Raw genomic sequence first — 16,401 nt, forward strand, 5'->3', positions numbered from 1 at the left:
GCTTGTGATGAAGAGTGCCATCCATTCATATCTAGAGAAAGAACTATGGAGACTGAATGTGAATAAAAGCAGAACATTTTCATTTGTTTTATTGTTTGTTTACTTGTTTTTTCCCCTTGTATTTTTTTTTCACAGCATGAAGAATATGGAAATATGTTTAGAAGAACTGCACATGTTTAACCTATATCAGATTGCTTGCTGTATTGGGGAAGAAGGAGGGAAGAAGAGAGAGAGAAAATTTTAGGTCACAAGATTTTGCAAAGGTGAATGTTGAGAGAATTATCTTTGCATATATTTGGAAAAATAAAAAATTATTTTAAAATATCAGTCACAAAGAAGTCTACATAAACAAAACAAAACAACTTCTATATTTTTTCTGCTGTAGTATAATGTTTTCCTCTTTTCAGAATTTTCTCCAAGTTATTCAAATGTAATAAGTATAACTCACCTTCCTTTTAAGACTGGTAAAATATGAGTACACTGGTATCCAGAAGAAACAATTAGACCACTGGAAAGTGAATTTTTTCTTTTATTGTGGTAGAAACTGTAGAGGCTGTCAATTCCATAAGAAACTTTAGGAACTCCATAGCATTCAAAAAGGAGCTCTGACATCATCTGTCTTGAATATAGTGGATTGCAAACAGCTTCTGTTAAAATTATTGGATGATCAACACAACCCTATGTGGAAATGAAAGTGATAACAACAACAACAAACAAAAAAATTAAGTTTTTAAAAAGCAGAAATTAAATTTCTTAACTGTCATTTTATTTTTTTTTACTTTTGTTTATACTAATTTAATATTTTTATTTTCCCCAGTTAATTTGCTTACATTTTTTTAAAAACTTGGAGTTCTAGAGTCTCTCCCTTATCCCTACATCCAGCCCCCACTGAGAAAACACATGTGAAGTTGTGTAAAACAGTTCCATAAAAGTCATATTGTGAAAGAAAACATAGATTCCCTCCCCCACAAAAATTCAAGAAAAAGAAAGTAAAAGAAAGAGAGAGAAGAGAAAAAAGAGAAGAGAGAGAGAAGAGGGGAGAGACAGACGAGGAGGTGGGGGAGGGAGAGGAAGAAAGGAAAGGAGGGAAGGAGGAAAGAGAGAGAGAGAAAAAGCTTTAATTTGTATTCAGAAATAATCAGTTCTTCCTCTGGGTATGGATAGAATTTTTCATCCTAAATCCTTTATAGTGGTTGTGGATCAAAGTATTGCTGAAAACAACAGTCACACACAGATGATCATTCCAGAACATTGCTATTACTTTGTACACAATACATTTAATTTTGCTTGAGTTCATGGAGGACTTCTTAGGTTTTTCTTAAGAGCATCTTGCTCATCATTTCCTACAGAACAATAATATTCTATCATAATTACATATCACAATTTACTCAGCCATTCCCCAAATAATGGACATCCCCTCAGTTTCCAATTTTTAGCCCAGAGAAAAGAGCTGCTATGAATATTTATTGTATATGTAGATCCTTTTCCTTTAAAAAGAAAAAAATCTCATTTGGGACACATTCCTAGTGGTGATATAGTTAGCTTAAAGGATATGCATGATTTTATAGTTTTCTGGGTATAGTTCATATCTTTTGATCATTTGTCAATTGGAGCACAGATATTATTACTTATAAATTTAACTCAGTTCCCTTTATGTTTAAAAAATGAGGCTTTATCAGAGAAACTTTCTTCAAAATTCTTTTCACAAATACCATGGCTAACTATTTCTCCCCATTTACTCTATTTTCTCTCACTTTTAACCCTGTCTCTACTCAAAAGTATTTTGCTACTGACCACTTCCTCCCCCAATATGCCCATTCTTTTGTCAACTTCCCCTTTTCCTCTATCCCATTTCCCTCTTACTTTCCTGCAAGATAATACAGATTTCTATTCCCATATTGCATGCATATGTTATTTCCTTTTTGAGCCAATTCTAATGAGGGTAAGTTTCACTTACTCCCTTTCTTCCCCTCCAATATAAAAACTTTTGCTTTCCTCTTTTTATGGCAGATAATTTTCACCATTCCACTTCTCCCTTTCCCTTTCTCCTAGTACATTCTTCTCTCACCCCATAATTTCCTTTTTTTTAGATGTTATCCCTTCATATTCAACTCACACATGTGCCTTCTGTCTATATATTCTCCTTCTAACTGCCATAATAATGATAAAGTTCTAATGAGTTACATATTGGAATGCAAATAGATAAACCTTATTTAAGTCCCTTATTATATCACTTTCCTGATTACTTTCTTACGCTTTTACTGACCCTATACTTGAAAATCAAATTTTTCATTCAGTTCTGTCTTTTCATCATAAATGCTTTGAAATTCTTCTATTTTCCCTTGAAGGATTACACTCAGTTTTGCTGGGTGATTCTGGGTTGTAGCTCCACTGCTCTCCAGAATTATCATATTCCAAGCCCTCAGTCTTTTAATGTAGAGGCTGCTAAATTTTATATCATCCTGACTGTGGCTCTACTATATTTGAATTGTTTCCTTCTGAATATTTTGCAATATATTCTCCTTGATCTAAAAGTTCTGAAATTTGGCTATAGTATTTCTGGGAGTTTTGATTTTGAGATCTCTTTCAGGAGGTGATGGTTGGATTTTTTCAATTTTTATTTTACCCTTTAATTCAAGAATATCAGGATACCTTTCCTTGATAATTTGTTGAAAGGTGATGTCCAGGATCTTTTATTATGACTTTCAGGTAGACCAATAATTTTTCAATTATCTCTCTTGCATCTATTTTCTAAGTAAAGTGTTTTTCCAATAAGATATTTCACATTTTTTCTTTCTTTCTTTTTGATTTTGTTTTATTGTATCGTGATTTCTCATAAAGTCATTAGTTTTAATTTGCTCAATCTTTAAAATCTAATCTTTAAAGAATTATTATTCCCTGGGACACTAATGGTGGAGTTGTGAATCGATTCAACCATTCTGGAGAACAATTTGTAATTATGCCCAAAGGGCTGTAAAACTGTCCATACCCTTTGATCCAGCAGAGTTTCTACTGGGCCTGTATCCCAAAGAGATCATAAAGGAGGGAAAGGGACCCACATGTACAAAAATGTTTGTGGCTGCCCTTTTTGTAGTAGCAAGAAACTGGAAACTGAATGGATACCCATCAGTTGGAGAATGGCTGAACAAGTTTTGGTATATGAATGTTATAGAATATTATTGCTGTAAAAAACAGCAGAATGATTTCAGAGAAGCCTGGAGAGTTACATGAACTGATGCTCAGTGAAGTGAACAGAACCAGGAGATCATTATACACAGCAACAGCAAGATTATACAATGATCAATTCTGATGGACATGGCTCTTTTCAACAATGAGATGATTCAGGTCAGTTCCAATGGTCTTGTGATGAAGGGAACCATCTACACTCAGAGAGGATGGTGGGAACTGAGTATGGATCACAAAATAACATTTTCACTGTTTTTGTTGTTTGCTTACATCTGTTTTTATTTTTCATTTTTTCCTTTTTGATCTTAATTTTTCTTATGCAAATTGATAATTGTGGAAATATGTATAGAAGAATTACATATGTTTAACATATAATGGATTACTTGCTATTTAGGTGAGAGGATTAGAGGAAGGGAAAAAAATTGAGAAAACAAAATTTTGCAAGGTAAATGTTGAAAATCATCCATGCATGTTTTGAAAATAAAAAGCTTTAATTAAAAAAAAATTTTAACCTCAGTAAGTTTTTTTTAACCTCCTTTCCCATTTGGCCAATTTTGCTTTTTAAAAAGCCTTAAAGGCATTCTCCTTATTAACTTTTTGTATTTCTTTTTGCACCACTCTCAAATCTCTTCCTAATTTTTTTTCTCTTTCTCTTACTTGATTTCAAAATCTCTTTTGAGCTCTTTCATGGCCTGAGATCAATTCTTTTTTTTTTTTTTTTTTTTTGGAGGCTTTAGTTGCAGCAGTTTTGAGTTTAACTTCTTATGAGTGTGTTTTGAGTTTCTTTGTCACAACAGAAACTTTCTTAAGTCAGAATCTTTTTTTGTTGTCCATTCATCTTCCTAGCCTATTACTCAACTTTTAACTCTTTGTTAAAATAGGCTCTTTTTCTAGGTGCCAGGTACACTGTCCCAAGTTTTAGGGAGTTTGTGCAGCTGTTTTCAGAGATCCTTCTAGGAATCTGACCACAATCACTCTTTTCTGCCCTGGAACTGTTAGGATCATCCCCACTCCTTTTTGAGCCAGATTTGAGCTAGATTGTAGAATCTAGTATGCTAAAACAATAGAGCCCTTTCTCACTGCTAATAAACAAATCTCCTGTGAGCTTAGGCCTCTGGAAGCTGCCACTGTCACCACTGCCCAGGACCACTCCTGGTTTGCTCTCATCCCCATGACTAACCTTTCCTGCTGATCTTGTCTTGGTGTCTCTGGGCTGAAGGGTCTAGAAACAGCCAGTGATGATTCAGAGATGCCCAGGCCCATTTCTGCTTTGTTGGCATTGGGGCCAGCCTGTGCTCTGCCTACCCCACAACTGTGTGCTGGACTCCCACCCTAGTGTCACAGACCTTTTCTGCTGGTCTCTGGTGTCTCTGGGCTGAGAGTTCTGGAAGCCACCAGTACTGACACTGAATCAGAGGTCCCTAGGCCAGTTCCTCCTTTGCTGGAGCTGGGGCTACCCAGTGCTACCAGAACTGGGCCTGCACACTGGACTCCCACCCTGGTGCCACAGATCTTTCCTGCTGACTTTGGCTGGAAAATGTTCCATTCCATTTTTTTGAATGTTCTGATGCTCTAAAAAAATTTTAGAGTTATTAATTAAAGGACTTTGGATATATCTGGAGGAGAGCACAGAGGTTCCTGCCTTTGCTCCGCCATCTTGGCTCCATCTCCCCTTAACTTTTATTTTGGCTTTTAGTTAAATTTGAATCAAGCCAACTTAATGAGATGGAGAAAATTAGCTTTTCCCTGTCATTCTGAAATCATTCATTTCCAAACCTCATATTGTGTAAAGTTATAATTTAAATGAGATTATATTCCATACTTTTTTAAAAAGTTATTTGAGTTTCCTATTTTCTGTGTACTAGTAAGCCTATCAGAAATAGTGAGTGAATAGGTGTAAGGAGATCTCAAAGGTATATGGAATCCACTTCACACTCCTAATATTGGCAAAGATGCTTAAGGGGTTTAGGAAAAACAGGTAAACTAATGCATTCTCAGTGAGCTATCAATTGATTTAGATATTCTGGAAAGCAATATATAATAAGGTCCCAAAAGTTACTAAACTGTGTATACCCCCTGACCCAGCAATACTACCATTAGTATCTTGACCCAAAAGAGATCAAAGAGGAAAAAGACACATGTATACAAAAATGTGATAGCACCATTTTTTTATAGTAGTGAAGAACTGGAAACTAAGAGGATGCCTATTAATTGAAGAATAGCTGAACAAATGATATATTAATATAATATAGAAGAAATTATGAAATTAGTGTAATCTGGGAACCTTTGAATGAACTGAGACAAGGCAGGAGCAAAATCAGGAGAACAATTTAAACAATACAACATTGCAGAAACAATGCTGAAAGATTTAAGAACTCTTTATCAACACAATAACCAATAAGTAGACATGCTATCCACCTCCTAACACATATTCAGAATGCAGATCAAGACATGTTTTTGGACATAGACAATGCAGAAATTTTGTTTTGCTTAATTATGCATATTTGTAATATGGGTTTTCTTTTTCAATGAGAGAGAGAAATAAGATTCTTAGCATTAAAAAAAAATTTTGTAGCTAAACAAGTTCTGGAAAATGATTGTAATGGAATATTATCGTGCTATAAGGTAATTTCAGTTCAGAAAAACCTGGAAAGATATACATGAACTGATGCATAGTGAAATAAACAGGGCCAGAAGAACACTGTAGACAGTAAGAACAGTATCTCAGCAATTACAATGCTTCAAGACAATCCCAAAGGACTAATGATGAAGCATACTGTCTTCAGAGAAAAAACATATATTGTTTGAAACAATACAGACTGAAGCATGCTATTTTTCACTTTCTTTCTTTCATTCTTTTTCTTTTAAGCCTTCTTATATAAAATGATCAATATGGAAATGTTTGCATAATTGCACACGTGTAATTGCTACTTGATTGCTAATTATATGGAGAAGGAGGGGAAGAAAAAGAATTTGGAACTCAAAACTTAAAAAAAAAGTTTAAAATTGTTTTAACATGTAATAGGGAGAAAATCTGATTTGTGTGTATGTATATACATAAATATATGTGTATACACATATTTAAAATCTTATTGTAGAAAAAAAGCAATCTCACAACCTCACTATTTTTTCCCCTAAACTTGTTCATTCTTCTGAATATTCAATTGTTCTAGCATTCACCCAGTCTTCCTTTGTGGTGTTGTTCTTCTTTTATATAATATATAATGGTTCTCTCTGTGGGAGCAGGTTTCTTGGGGAGGTTTTCTGGAGGCAGCCTTAGTTTCAGTTCAGAGTAATAATCACTATCACACCAAATGCAGCCAGGTGTTAAAAGTTCCGATCTTTTATTGCTTCCTCCAAAATAGCCCAATTAGTTTTCTTAGAGACCTATCTTTCTCCTTGATTCCAAGAGCTCTTGCAACTTGTCCTTTGCCTCTGCTTTCTTCTGCCTCCAGCGAGCACAAAGATGGAAGATAGAATGACTTCACCCCTGAGAGTGGGCTTGTGGGCTTCCTCCCAGAGTGCTCCTCTCCGACTCCTGGCAAAGTTTGGAACTAATTATCTGAGCCTCTGTCAGCTTCTTATAGATTATCTCTTAAAGATTGACTCCACCTCTGAGGGAGGGATTAAGGGAGGTGTGAATTCACAAAGTTACAAAGTTAACTTTGTGAATCTCCCATACTTGTGAACTCCAAAGAGTACTTAAATACATTAGTGAGTTACAGAATTTGCTAAGCACCATGCTAAATTAGGCAACTGACTTATTACTTTGTAAGAACTTGTGTTTGAACCAATAAGCATTGTATCTATTCCATTAAGTTAACATTAGGATTCTAACATCTCCCTTGAGTTATCACCTTGTTTCAAGTTCCAGCTCATAAATTCCTTATTCATAATAGAATTATCTTTGACTTTACCTCTCCTTTATGCTCTTCACCCTTCACCAATCAATTACCATAAACTTCAATTCCACTTCTGAAAAATATCTCCAACCTTTAAGAATCTGTTCCATCAGTCTCCTCTTTATTTCCATAGCCACCATTCTATTCAGACTTTCGCTGCCACCCACTGAACAAATACAATAGATTCTCTATGACCTTTCCTTTACATCCCTTCCTGGTCTAATCTCTTCTACTTACATTATTGTTAGAAAAATCTTTCTTTATGTAAGCTTAATCATTCCACTCTTATAGCCCCAAAATTTTCAATGGCTGCCTACGTTAGTAAAGTTTAAACTTATATTTCAGTTCCTCCACAACCTGGCTGTGAATGGAATAAATGAATTAATGAAAAAAACATTAAGTACTTTATACAAATAACTAGCAAGACCACCTTTATCCTCAAAAAGTATGACACAAGAATCATATCAAAACAGTGAAGATAAAAAGAGTAAAAGGAAAATAATAAATCTGATATTCCTTTTGAATTTTAATTTGCCAACACTTGACACAATTTGTACATAAGCACCTAAATGCTTTTTTCATTAATCCATTCAGCTTGCTGTAATCCTGCCCAAGTAGACTATTCCATCAAAATTTCCTCATCCTCATACATCTACTATGGATGGCCTATTCATCCTCTATTTCTGTGAATTCTTTGTTCAGTCATTTAAATGGCCCAAACTCTTTGTGTCCCCATTTAGGCTTTTCTTGGCAAAAATAAGGTAATGATTTGCTAATTGTTTCTCCATATTATTTAGAGATGAGGAAACCAAAGCAAAAAGGAGTAAGTGACTTGCCCAGAATCATACAACTTTCAGGCCAGATTTGAATTCAGAAAGATGAGTCTTCCTGACTCCAGGCTCTGTGCTCCACTCATGCTGTCACTTAGCAGAATTCCTACCCATCCTGTAAAATCAATTTAAATGCCATTTTTTCTCCACAAAGTTTTCGAGTGCCTATCATGCCTTTCTTAGAATAGTGCTTCACACAAACGAGATGCTTAGTGAATAGATATTTGCAGAACTGAATGGAGAAGACAAGGAAACTGCTGAAAAGTTTCCTTTATTTTATACAAGCATTCCTTATTACATATAATATATAATTTATAAATATATGAGATATAATAAGAATGTGAAGACTATAATAGAAGGGTAAAAGAAGAATAAAGAAATAGAGATATCAGAGGAAGAATGTATTCAAGAAATCTGTAAAAAGAAAGAGGGAGTGAAAGAGGCCAGCTGACTTGGCAGTAGGGTAGGTTATGGGTAAGGAAAGGAATGAGGATTAGGAAAGAGAATGAAGGGGCTGGGTCTGACCGGATAAGGTAGAGTGAAGATGTGGGGCAGGAAGAGAATGAGGAAAAAGAATTCATCTGCAAGGGGCTAAAGGGCAGGGAGACAGAACCCGGAGGGTGAATGAGAGGGGTACAAGGGGCAGTTTTGGAGGCATAAAAGTAGGGAAGAACCAGGGCAAAGTGGAGCATAAACAGGACGTGAGGAGAGGAAACTAGAGCGAGAGGGGTGTGAGAAGGGCATTGAGAGGAAGAGCATCAGTAACGTCAGAGAAGGAGCAGGGAATGAGAGGGGGTCGGATGGGGAAGAGGAAAAGAGAATAATAGGGTGTGAAGAAAAAAGGGGGGGGAGGTTATTGGGGCTTGAAGGGGGGAGAATGGCGGGGTATAAGAAAGTGAAGAGTCAGAGCTAAAGTGGAAGGATCGAGGAACTGGAGGGAAGCAAAAAGAAAGCGGAGAGAGGGCGGAGCAAAACGATTGTAGGCGGGCAGCCGGACAGAGAACCTGTAAGGAGCCTGAGGGTGGTGAGCAAAGGAGGGGAGGGAGGAGCCCGAGGGGCGCGAGACGGGGAGAAGTCAGCGCGTTCCACCACCAGACCGTAGAGCCCCCTCACCTGAGAGGCGACGCCGAGGCGCTGGAAGCTGTAGTCGAGCAGCAACTCCTGTAACTCCAGGTTGACCGGCACATTACGGTCGAAGGGCGAGCGGAGCAACCAGCGCAGCGGCTCCAGGCTGCCCAGATCGTTGCCCACCTGCGCTCCCCCGCCGCGCGCGGCTCCGCGGCTGCGCGCACACACGGAGCGGAACAGCAGGCGCGGATCGGGCTCAGCCCCCGGGCACGCCCATCCCACGCGCGCTTGGAACGAACCGTTGTCTATCACAAGTGGCACCGGGTGCGGCACTCGCACGGCCGGGGGAGGCTCCAGGACCGGGTCCGGTACTGCGCGAGCGTCCCGGAAAGCGTAGACGTTAGAGGCCGCCGCCATCTTGGGATGATTCGACGGCGTCTGGGGCCGTCGCTTTTCCCTTCCCCTAGCGCTGTGGCCACCTCTACCCCAGCGTAGACGTTCCGGTCTCTGTATGTTTGTAGTAGTACTGCGGCTGCGTGCTCCGAGACCCGCCATTGGAGGAAGAATACCGGGGTCTTTTCGCTTATTGAAGCAAGCTCCACTAGGGGGCGAGAGACGCTTCACACCCTAGAGAAGTGTTCTAGCGCTCTGCAACCCTTCCTGCTGTGCGCTATGATGCACCCACCACTTACCCTTTCATCCAGTGCCCTCCTGGCTGTTCCCTGAGCAGGACGCCCCATCTCTCGGCTCCAGTTTTCTCTAGCTGTTCCTCTTGCCTGGAACACTCCCCATCCTGTGGTCCAATTACTAACTCCCTGCCTTCCAGTAAGTCCCAACTAAAAAGTCCCCCTTCTAAAGGAAGCCTTTCCCAACCTCTCAATGCCAGCGCCTGCTCTTAGTGCTGGGCCCGGCACATAGTAAGTCCTTAATAAATATTCATTGCGTTTAATTTTTAAAAATCGATAGATGCTCATAATCCTCATATACCAGAATTCAAGCAGGTTTCCCCACGGATTTTTGGGAAATGAAAACTTACATTTTAGGGTTGAATTGAATGACTTGCCTACTTTTCTCAGACCCGAACTCTACCACCACCATTATCTTAACTCAAATTTATATATCTATAATGTGCTTTAAGAATTAGAAAGTGAATTAGAAAGTGCTTTTCATATCTTTATTTCATTTGATCTAGTAATGAGTCAACCTATCAACTGTACACTCACATATTTAGCTTCTGTGGTCAAAACATCTTGTTAAAAGAGCTGAATTTTTCCATATTTAGTCTCAGATGCTTTAATTTTGAACAAGACAACCTGATTCAGGTTCTGTTACTTACTAATTCTTTACTTTTGTCAAACCACTTTCCCTCTCTGCACCTCAGTTTTCCCTAAAACGAGAAGGAGTAATTTTATCCAAGACCAGATAGCAAGTATTAGAATTCGAAGCTCTTGCCCCATGCACCATTATCTTTATGGAAGAATAAGATTTTAACAAATAAGAGTGTTCCTTAATGGATTGCTTCCTTCAAAAAAGGAATCAATCATTTGTCAAACATGTTTTCAGGTAGGGTTAAACTAGGTGACTTTCCAAGGTTTACTTTTTGAAAGAATCAAACACTATTCAGAAATGTATCAGATTTCTGTTTTTTAGCAGACATCTCTACCATATGTTAAAAGCTAGTCTCCCATCAATATTATAGTCACTTTGTGACAGTTTTGCATTTGTCATCAAGAAATCATACAGTTTATAATTTGTAGACATAGCTGGAATTTTGGGGATACTGAGGTCGTCACCAGCCACCTTCCATTTAGTTCACTGAACTATATCACTGCATCAGCATATTTTGCTTGCAAGTGAATTGCATTGAATTGAATCCATACAGTTTTGTTCCTGCAAAGCTGCTTGTGTCTCATCTCTGTAAACTTCTTTTGAGTAGGGATTTCATTTAGTGTTTATATCCTCAGCCTCTAATAATGCCTGATATAGAACAAGAACTTAATTGATAATAATTACATTATGAATTTTAAGGAGATTATTTGCTCTGTTTCTTTTGGAAAAAATATGATTTGCATGTTGCAATCATGAATTCCATCTCATTACCCCTCAGTGACACCTATGAGATCTATTTACTTCATATTTAAAAATTCAATACAAAGTAAATAGGTTTTCTAAATTACTTTAGCTGGAACTGAAACTCTGAACTGTCTTGTACTGTTTTGCGCGTGTGAAGTGTATTGAGACTTTTCTTCCTTCTGAGTTATTCCATACCTCTCCCACTAAGTGGCTTTTTTTTTTTTTTTTGTATATCTCATGTATTTTCCTTTATATTATCTTTTTTTTTTCCTTCAGTTTTATTTGGGCTCTTTTTTTGCTCCCAATAACTCCACTTAAATTGAGCCCATGTATTCAGGTGAGAAATACTCTAAAAAAAAATTTACATTCTGTGTGAGATGTATGCTATTCCTTGTTTTATATATAATTATAATGCGAGTATTTATCCCCATTTTATAAAGAAGGAAATGCAAAAAGATAAGCAGGTACACTTTTTAGTAATTCTTTTTTACAGACAATATTGTTCTCCAGGAATTGAAATTGATTTTGTAAAAAGTCAATTCTCCTTTGTTGAAGAGAATGTTAAATTTATACTTAAGCAATATACACAGATAATCAAATTTTCAAAAAGGGGGATACAGCTTTCAAACCTTAGTGTGTACAAATTTCAATACTGGAAATTATGTAGTCTTCCCTCTTATTTTACAATTGGGGTAGGGTTCTTTTCCAGGTTCTACTCTTTTCAAATCTAAATCAAACCCATTTCTCCCCTAGTATACACACACATACACATTATAGTTTCACTATGAGTCAAAAGACATTTTAACAATACAGAGTCTGCTGAATATTCTTTTAGTATGAGCCAACACTTTCTAACCTCTCAAAAACAGCCATGTTAAATTGTCAGATTTGACTCAAAATTCATTTTCTCACCAGTTTCTTAGGGAGAAGGAAATCTTAGAATTGGATAAGAGGAAGACCATTGTCAGCTTTCATCTGTCTTCCTCTGCAGTAGCTCTGGACCCTCAGCAGCAACCATAGCTCATAGTCTTGGCTGAAAAAGATCTTGATGTCATTTCAATGACCTTTCTTTGAAGTTGAGTGAGGGTGAGAGGAAGCTCCCATCCTCAGGTTGCCACACTGAACCAGCAGCTTAGATGTGAGTTAAGGACTTAGAACCACTTCCTCCACTTAGAGCTACTGTTGAGCAGAAAGATTTCAAAAAGCCTTCTTCTCAAATATCCAAATACAAAAGCAACTAATAGTTGTAAAATGCTTTTTCCTCACAATATCCTAGTAGAGAAGGTAGTTTTGGGGTCATTGACCCCATTTTGGTGCTGTAGGGAGGGACTCAGGTTATATGGAGCACAGTAGATAGCAGATTAGGGTTGGAAACTGACTGGGAATCCTGCCTTAAAACACTTAATTTCAGCCTCAATATCTTAGCCTACAAAATAGGAATGATTATGGCACTTAGCTCACAGAAGCTAGGTTTTGAAGAGGTATCTGTCCTGAAGTGATTCCTTTTCCTGAATTTAATTCTGGCCTCAGCCTAATTGTGTGACCCTGGGCAAGTCACTTCATCCTGTTTCACCTTAGTTTCCTCATTTGTAAAATGAGCTGGAGATGAAAATGGCAAACCACTTTAGTATCTTTGCCAAGAAAACCTTAAATAGGATCACAACTCATAGAGATGTTGAAAGAATCAACTGAGATTATTATTAATATCATTAATTAATACTATTATTACTATCAAATAAGATTATTATTAATACAAGCTCTTATTATTGTCCAAAGTCATATTGATAGTGTGACCGAGAGCTGTGATTTGAATCCAACCAACTCTTCAAATTTCTAGGGTGTCCCCTATACTTGTAATACATTCCCTTCTTTTCTCTGCCTAGTAGAATCCCTAGTTCCTTTAAAAGCCCAGCTTAAGTGCATCCCTACTACATGATACCTTTCCTGATCCCTCAATCCTTTGTATTTACATTGTATTTACTTCTATGCATAAATGTTGTTTCCTATCATAAAATGTAAGCTCCTTGACAGTAGTTCAATAATTTTTTTGTATACTCAGCTCATATAGAATTTAACAAATGCTTGTGCATTGATTGGTATAAAATATAAAAGCTGATATTCTGTGTAGCTGTGGAAGCCCAACAAAAGTCCTTTTAAAAATTAAATTCCTGGATCTTTGGAAGCACATCTATCTAAAGGCTATATTGCTCCCTACCCCTCTCCAAATAGTACTTTACTGAGGTCTCTAATGTTGATTTTTGTTGAATCAAAGCAAAGAGGTGGATGAAGAGACTTCTGCTACTGTATAGACTCACATCCAGTGGCCCTGGGGATTAATCACTAAGGGCAACAATTGAGCCTTCTGGACACTTACCAAAGGCCATATTAGCATATTATAATGTCAGAGAGGGAAGGGACTTTAAAGAATAATCAATTTTGCAGAAGAGGGCATTGAGATCAAGAGAGGGGAAGGTACTAACTCAGAGTCACACAGCAAATCAGTCTAGATTAAAATTCAGGTTTCCAGACTCCTATCCCTATATATTCCACATATCAGGTGCTTAATCTTTTTTTTTTTTTAATGAATGAGTGAATGAAGGAATGAATGTAAGATAATGTACTTGCCAATTGGACCTACTCTTTTAGGAAGGTGATGCTACATTTATCTGTGAGGTAATTAAGTAAAATATGGTGATGGATTTTTATTAGATTTTTAAAATCTTTTATATCACAGGAAATAGCATACATCCTTACATATGCCATAGGCTTTTTTATCAGTGTTTGTTGAATTCAACTCAACATCTAAAGAGACAACCTACTTACAGCTAAAATAGAATTTCCTGTGAGAACTGGGTTCTGACACCAACATTTAACAACTTGCTGGACACTAAATCTCAGTGTCCCAATTTCTCTGTGACTCTAATCTCCAATTGCCTGTCTTTAACTGAATGGCCAGTAAATATCTTAACTTCAGCATATCCAAAATCAAACTCATCATCTTTCTGCATAAATCCTATCCTTGTAATCTAAGACTTGTAGTCCAGATATCATCTTCAACTTTTTACTGTCTCTTTAACCTCTGTATCCAATATGTTGCTAAAGTCTATAGATTTCCTCTTTATGACATCTCTCTCCAGTATGCCTCCTTTTCTCCTAGGATACTGACATATCTCATACCTGGACTACTGCAATAGCCTGCCTCAGGTCTCCTCATTCCAATCCTTCCTCTATTTAGCCACCAAAGAAATTTTCCTATATCCAAGGTCCAACCATATTACTACTCCCCCTCTTCCCCTCTATATGCTTAATAAACTGCAGTGGCTCCCATTTGTCTCCAGGATCAAATACAAAATCCTTTGGCATTAAAAACCCTTCTTATCTTTATACTTTTTATACTTCATTACTCACTATATTCTATTCTGGCTGTTCCTCAGACAAAATACTCCATCTCTTGGCTCCTGGCATTTTCTCAGGCTGTCCACTATGTCCTCCAGATTTTGCCTACTTCCTTCCCTGGCTTCTGATAGGTCCCAATTAAAATTACATATTCTACAGGAAGTCTTTCCCAGCCCCTCAATTCTACTGCCTTAACGCTGTTATTTCTTATTTATTCTTTATATAATTTGTTTGTACATATTTATTTTGCTTTTCTTCCTCCTCAGCTTGTAAGCTCATTGAGGATCTTTTGCCTCTTTTTGTATCCCCTGTGTGTAGTATAGTAAGTATCTGGCACTATGTGGTAGCTTGATAAATGTTTATTGATGTTTCTCACCTGCAAAATGGAGTTAACATTTGCTATCTATCCCAATGAAAGTGTTGTTATGGTGACATTTTGCTAAACCTTAAAGTACAAATTTTAAAGTAACAAATTTTTGTGTTACAAAAATGAGTTACTATTTATATTTTAATTTTCTATATCTCTGGTTAAAACAATCCTTCTCTGATTCCTGTACAAAGTGGTAATTTCTCAGCTTCTGTCCACATAAATTCTCTGAACAATCCCTAAGTAGAGGATTGTAATCTGTTTAATGTGTGGGGCAAATGCCCAAGAGTAAAAAAATGTTTTGCTTATAGAACCTGATTGGGAAGCTGGACATGTGGAGCTAAAACCAGCAGGGCTCCAGAATCCTAAGCTTACACTGGAGCAGGAGATGGGGAAAGGGTAGAGATGGAAGAGAGGCAGAAAGAGGACAGGGAGGAAGAAGGGATAAAGAGAGATGATACTTCTAACTCCTAGCTGAATTTCATTCAGAACAAGGGAATCAGCTGGTTTCCTCTCTAGTCCTAGAATCCCTAGCCAAATGGGGAGGTCTGCTTTGGGAAGAAAAGTATCATGAGGTATAATGCAAAGATCTCTGGATAGGAAGGCAAGCTGCCCAGTTTCTAATTTTGTTCTGTCACCGAGTCACTGTGTGTCTCTGGAAAAGTTATCAAATTTTTCTGATCTGCCATTCATTAATGGATTATATGAAATATTCTCCAAGGTCCTTTCCAGAGCTAAGTATTGCGCTCAAATATCTAACAAATCTTACTCCCAAAGTAAATATAAACAAAAACTTGGTATCTTAACTGAGGTTCTTCTCCCCATTTGCCTGGAAAACCAAGAAATTGATTGACTTCTATCCCATAGTTCCTATGGGGAGTTAAAATGGACGGAGAGAGGAGAGTGGGTAGGAGGCCAGCCCAGATCTACATAACTCTTTCTCCCTCTGATTTCTACCTTACGATCTCACCTCTGATGGTGAGAGGTATAAAAAACAAACAAACAAACAAAAAACAAAAAACTCAAGTTCTTAATAACACACTAGAATTTGCAAAACTGTGGTCTAGCCATGAGATGTACTGTGGGAGCTGGGTTAGAGAATGAGTACCTCAGGTCCTTGCAATGGCTGAAGAACATCACAGGCTCTAGTTTAGGTGAATGAGGAGCCTGAGAAGAAGGCATCTTTCTGCCAGTAGCTAAGGCAGTGTAGTAGGTCTAGGCTGGGAAAGAAGCAAAGTCCTGGATTCTACAAAATTCTAGCCTTCAGCCTGAGTTTTTCCTCTTCAGAGAAAGAAACACAGGAGTACAAGATGAAGGACAGACTTATTTTAACCTTGTCTTCCCCTACCTAAATAGCTGTCCTTATCAGAAGGCCTAAATTGGTTAAAGGTAATGAAACAGAAACCCCTCCCTCCAAAAAAAAAAAAAAAAAAAAGTCTTCCAGAGAGCCTCTGGTACTGTCCAGTCCTTTCTCCCACCGATGACTGACCTGAAGCCCTTCAGGAAGAGACCTCTAGGGTAGGAACAACCAGACTCCCAAATTGCTAAGGACATGGGCACAGATTAGGTTTGGAGGAAG

The 16,401-nt window shown here is 37.6% G+C and overlaps 1 protein-coding gene across 1 annotated transcript in view; it reads right to left on the reverse strand.

Moving 5' to 3' along the window:
- The window catches only part of ACTR5 (actin related protein 5), a 35,971-nt gene extending 25,515 nt beyond the window's left edge, over nt 1-10,456 (reverse strand). The window contains exons 1-2 of the mRNA XM_051979315.1: nt 9,032-10,456; nt 449-678 (exon numbers count right to left, since the gene is read on the reverse strand). Of these exons, the coding sequence (XP_051835275.1) occupies nt 449-678; nt 9,032-9,541 (740 nt within the window). The 5' untranslated portion in view covers nt 9,542-10,456. The remainder of the gene's footprint in view (nt 1-448; nt 679-9,031) is intronic.
- Nucleotides 10,457-16,401: the final 5,945 nt, after the last annotated feature.

The sequence above is a fragment of the Antechinus flavipes genome, chromosome 2 (genome assembly GCF_016432865.1).
Source record: "Antechinus flavipes isolate AdamAnt ecotype Samford, QLD, Australia chromosome 2, AdamAnt_v2, whole genome shotgun sequence".
Classification (NCBI taxonomy): Eukaryota; Metazoa; Chordata; class Mammalia; order Dasyuromorphia; family Dasyuridae; genus Antechinus; species Antechinus flavipes.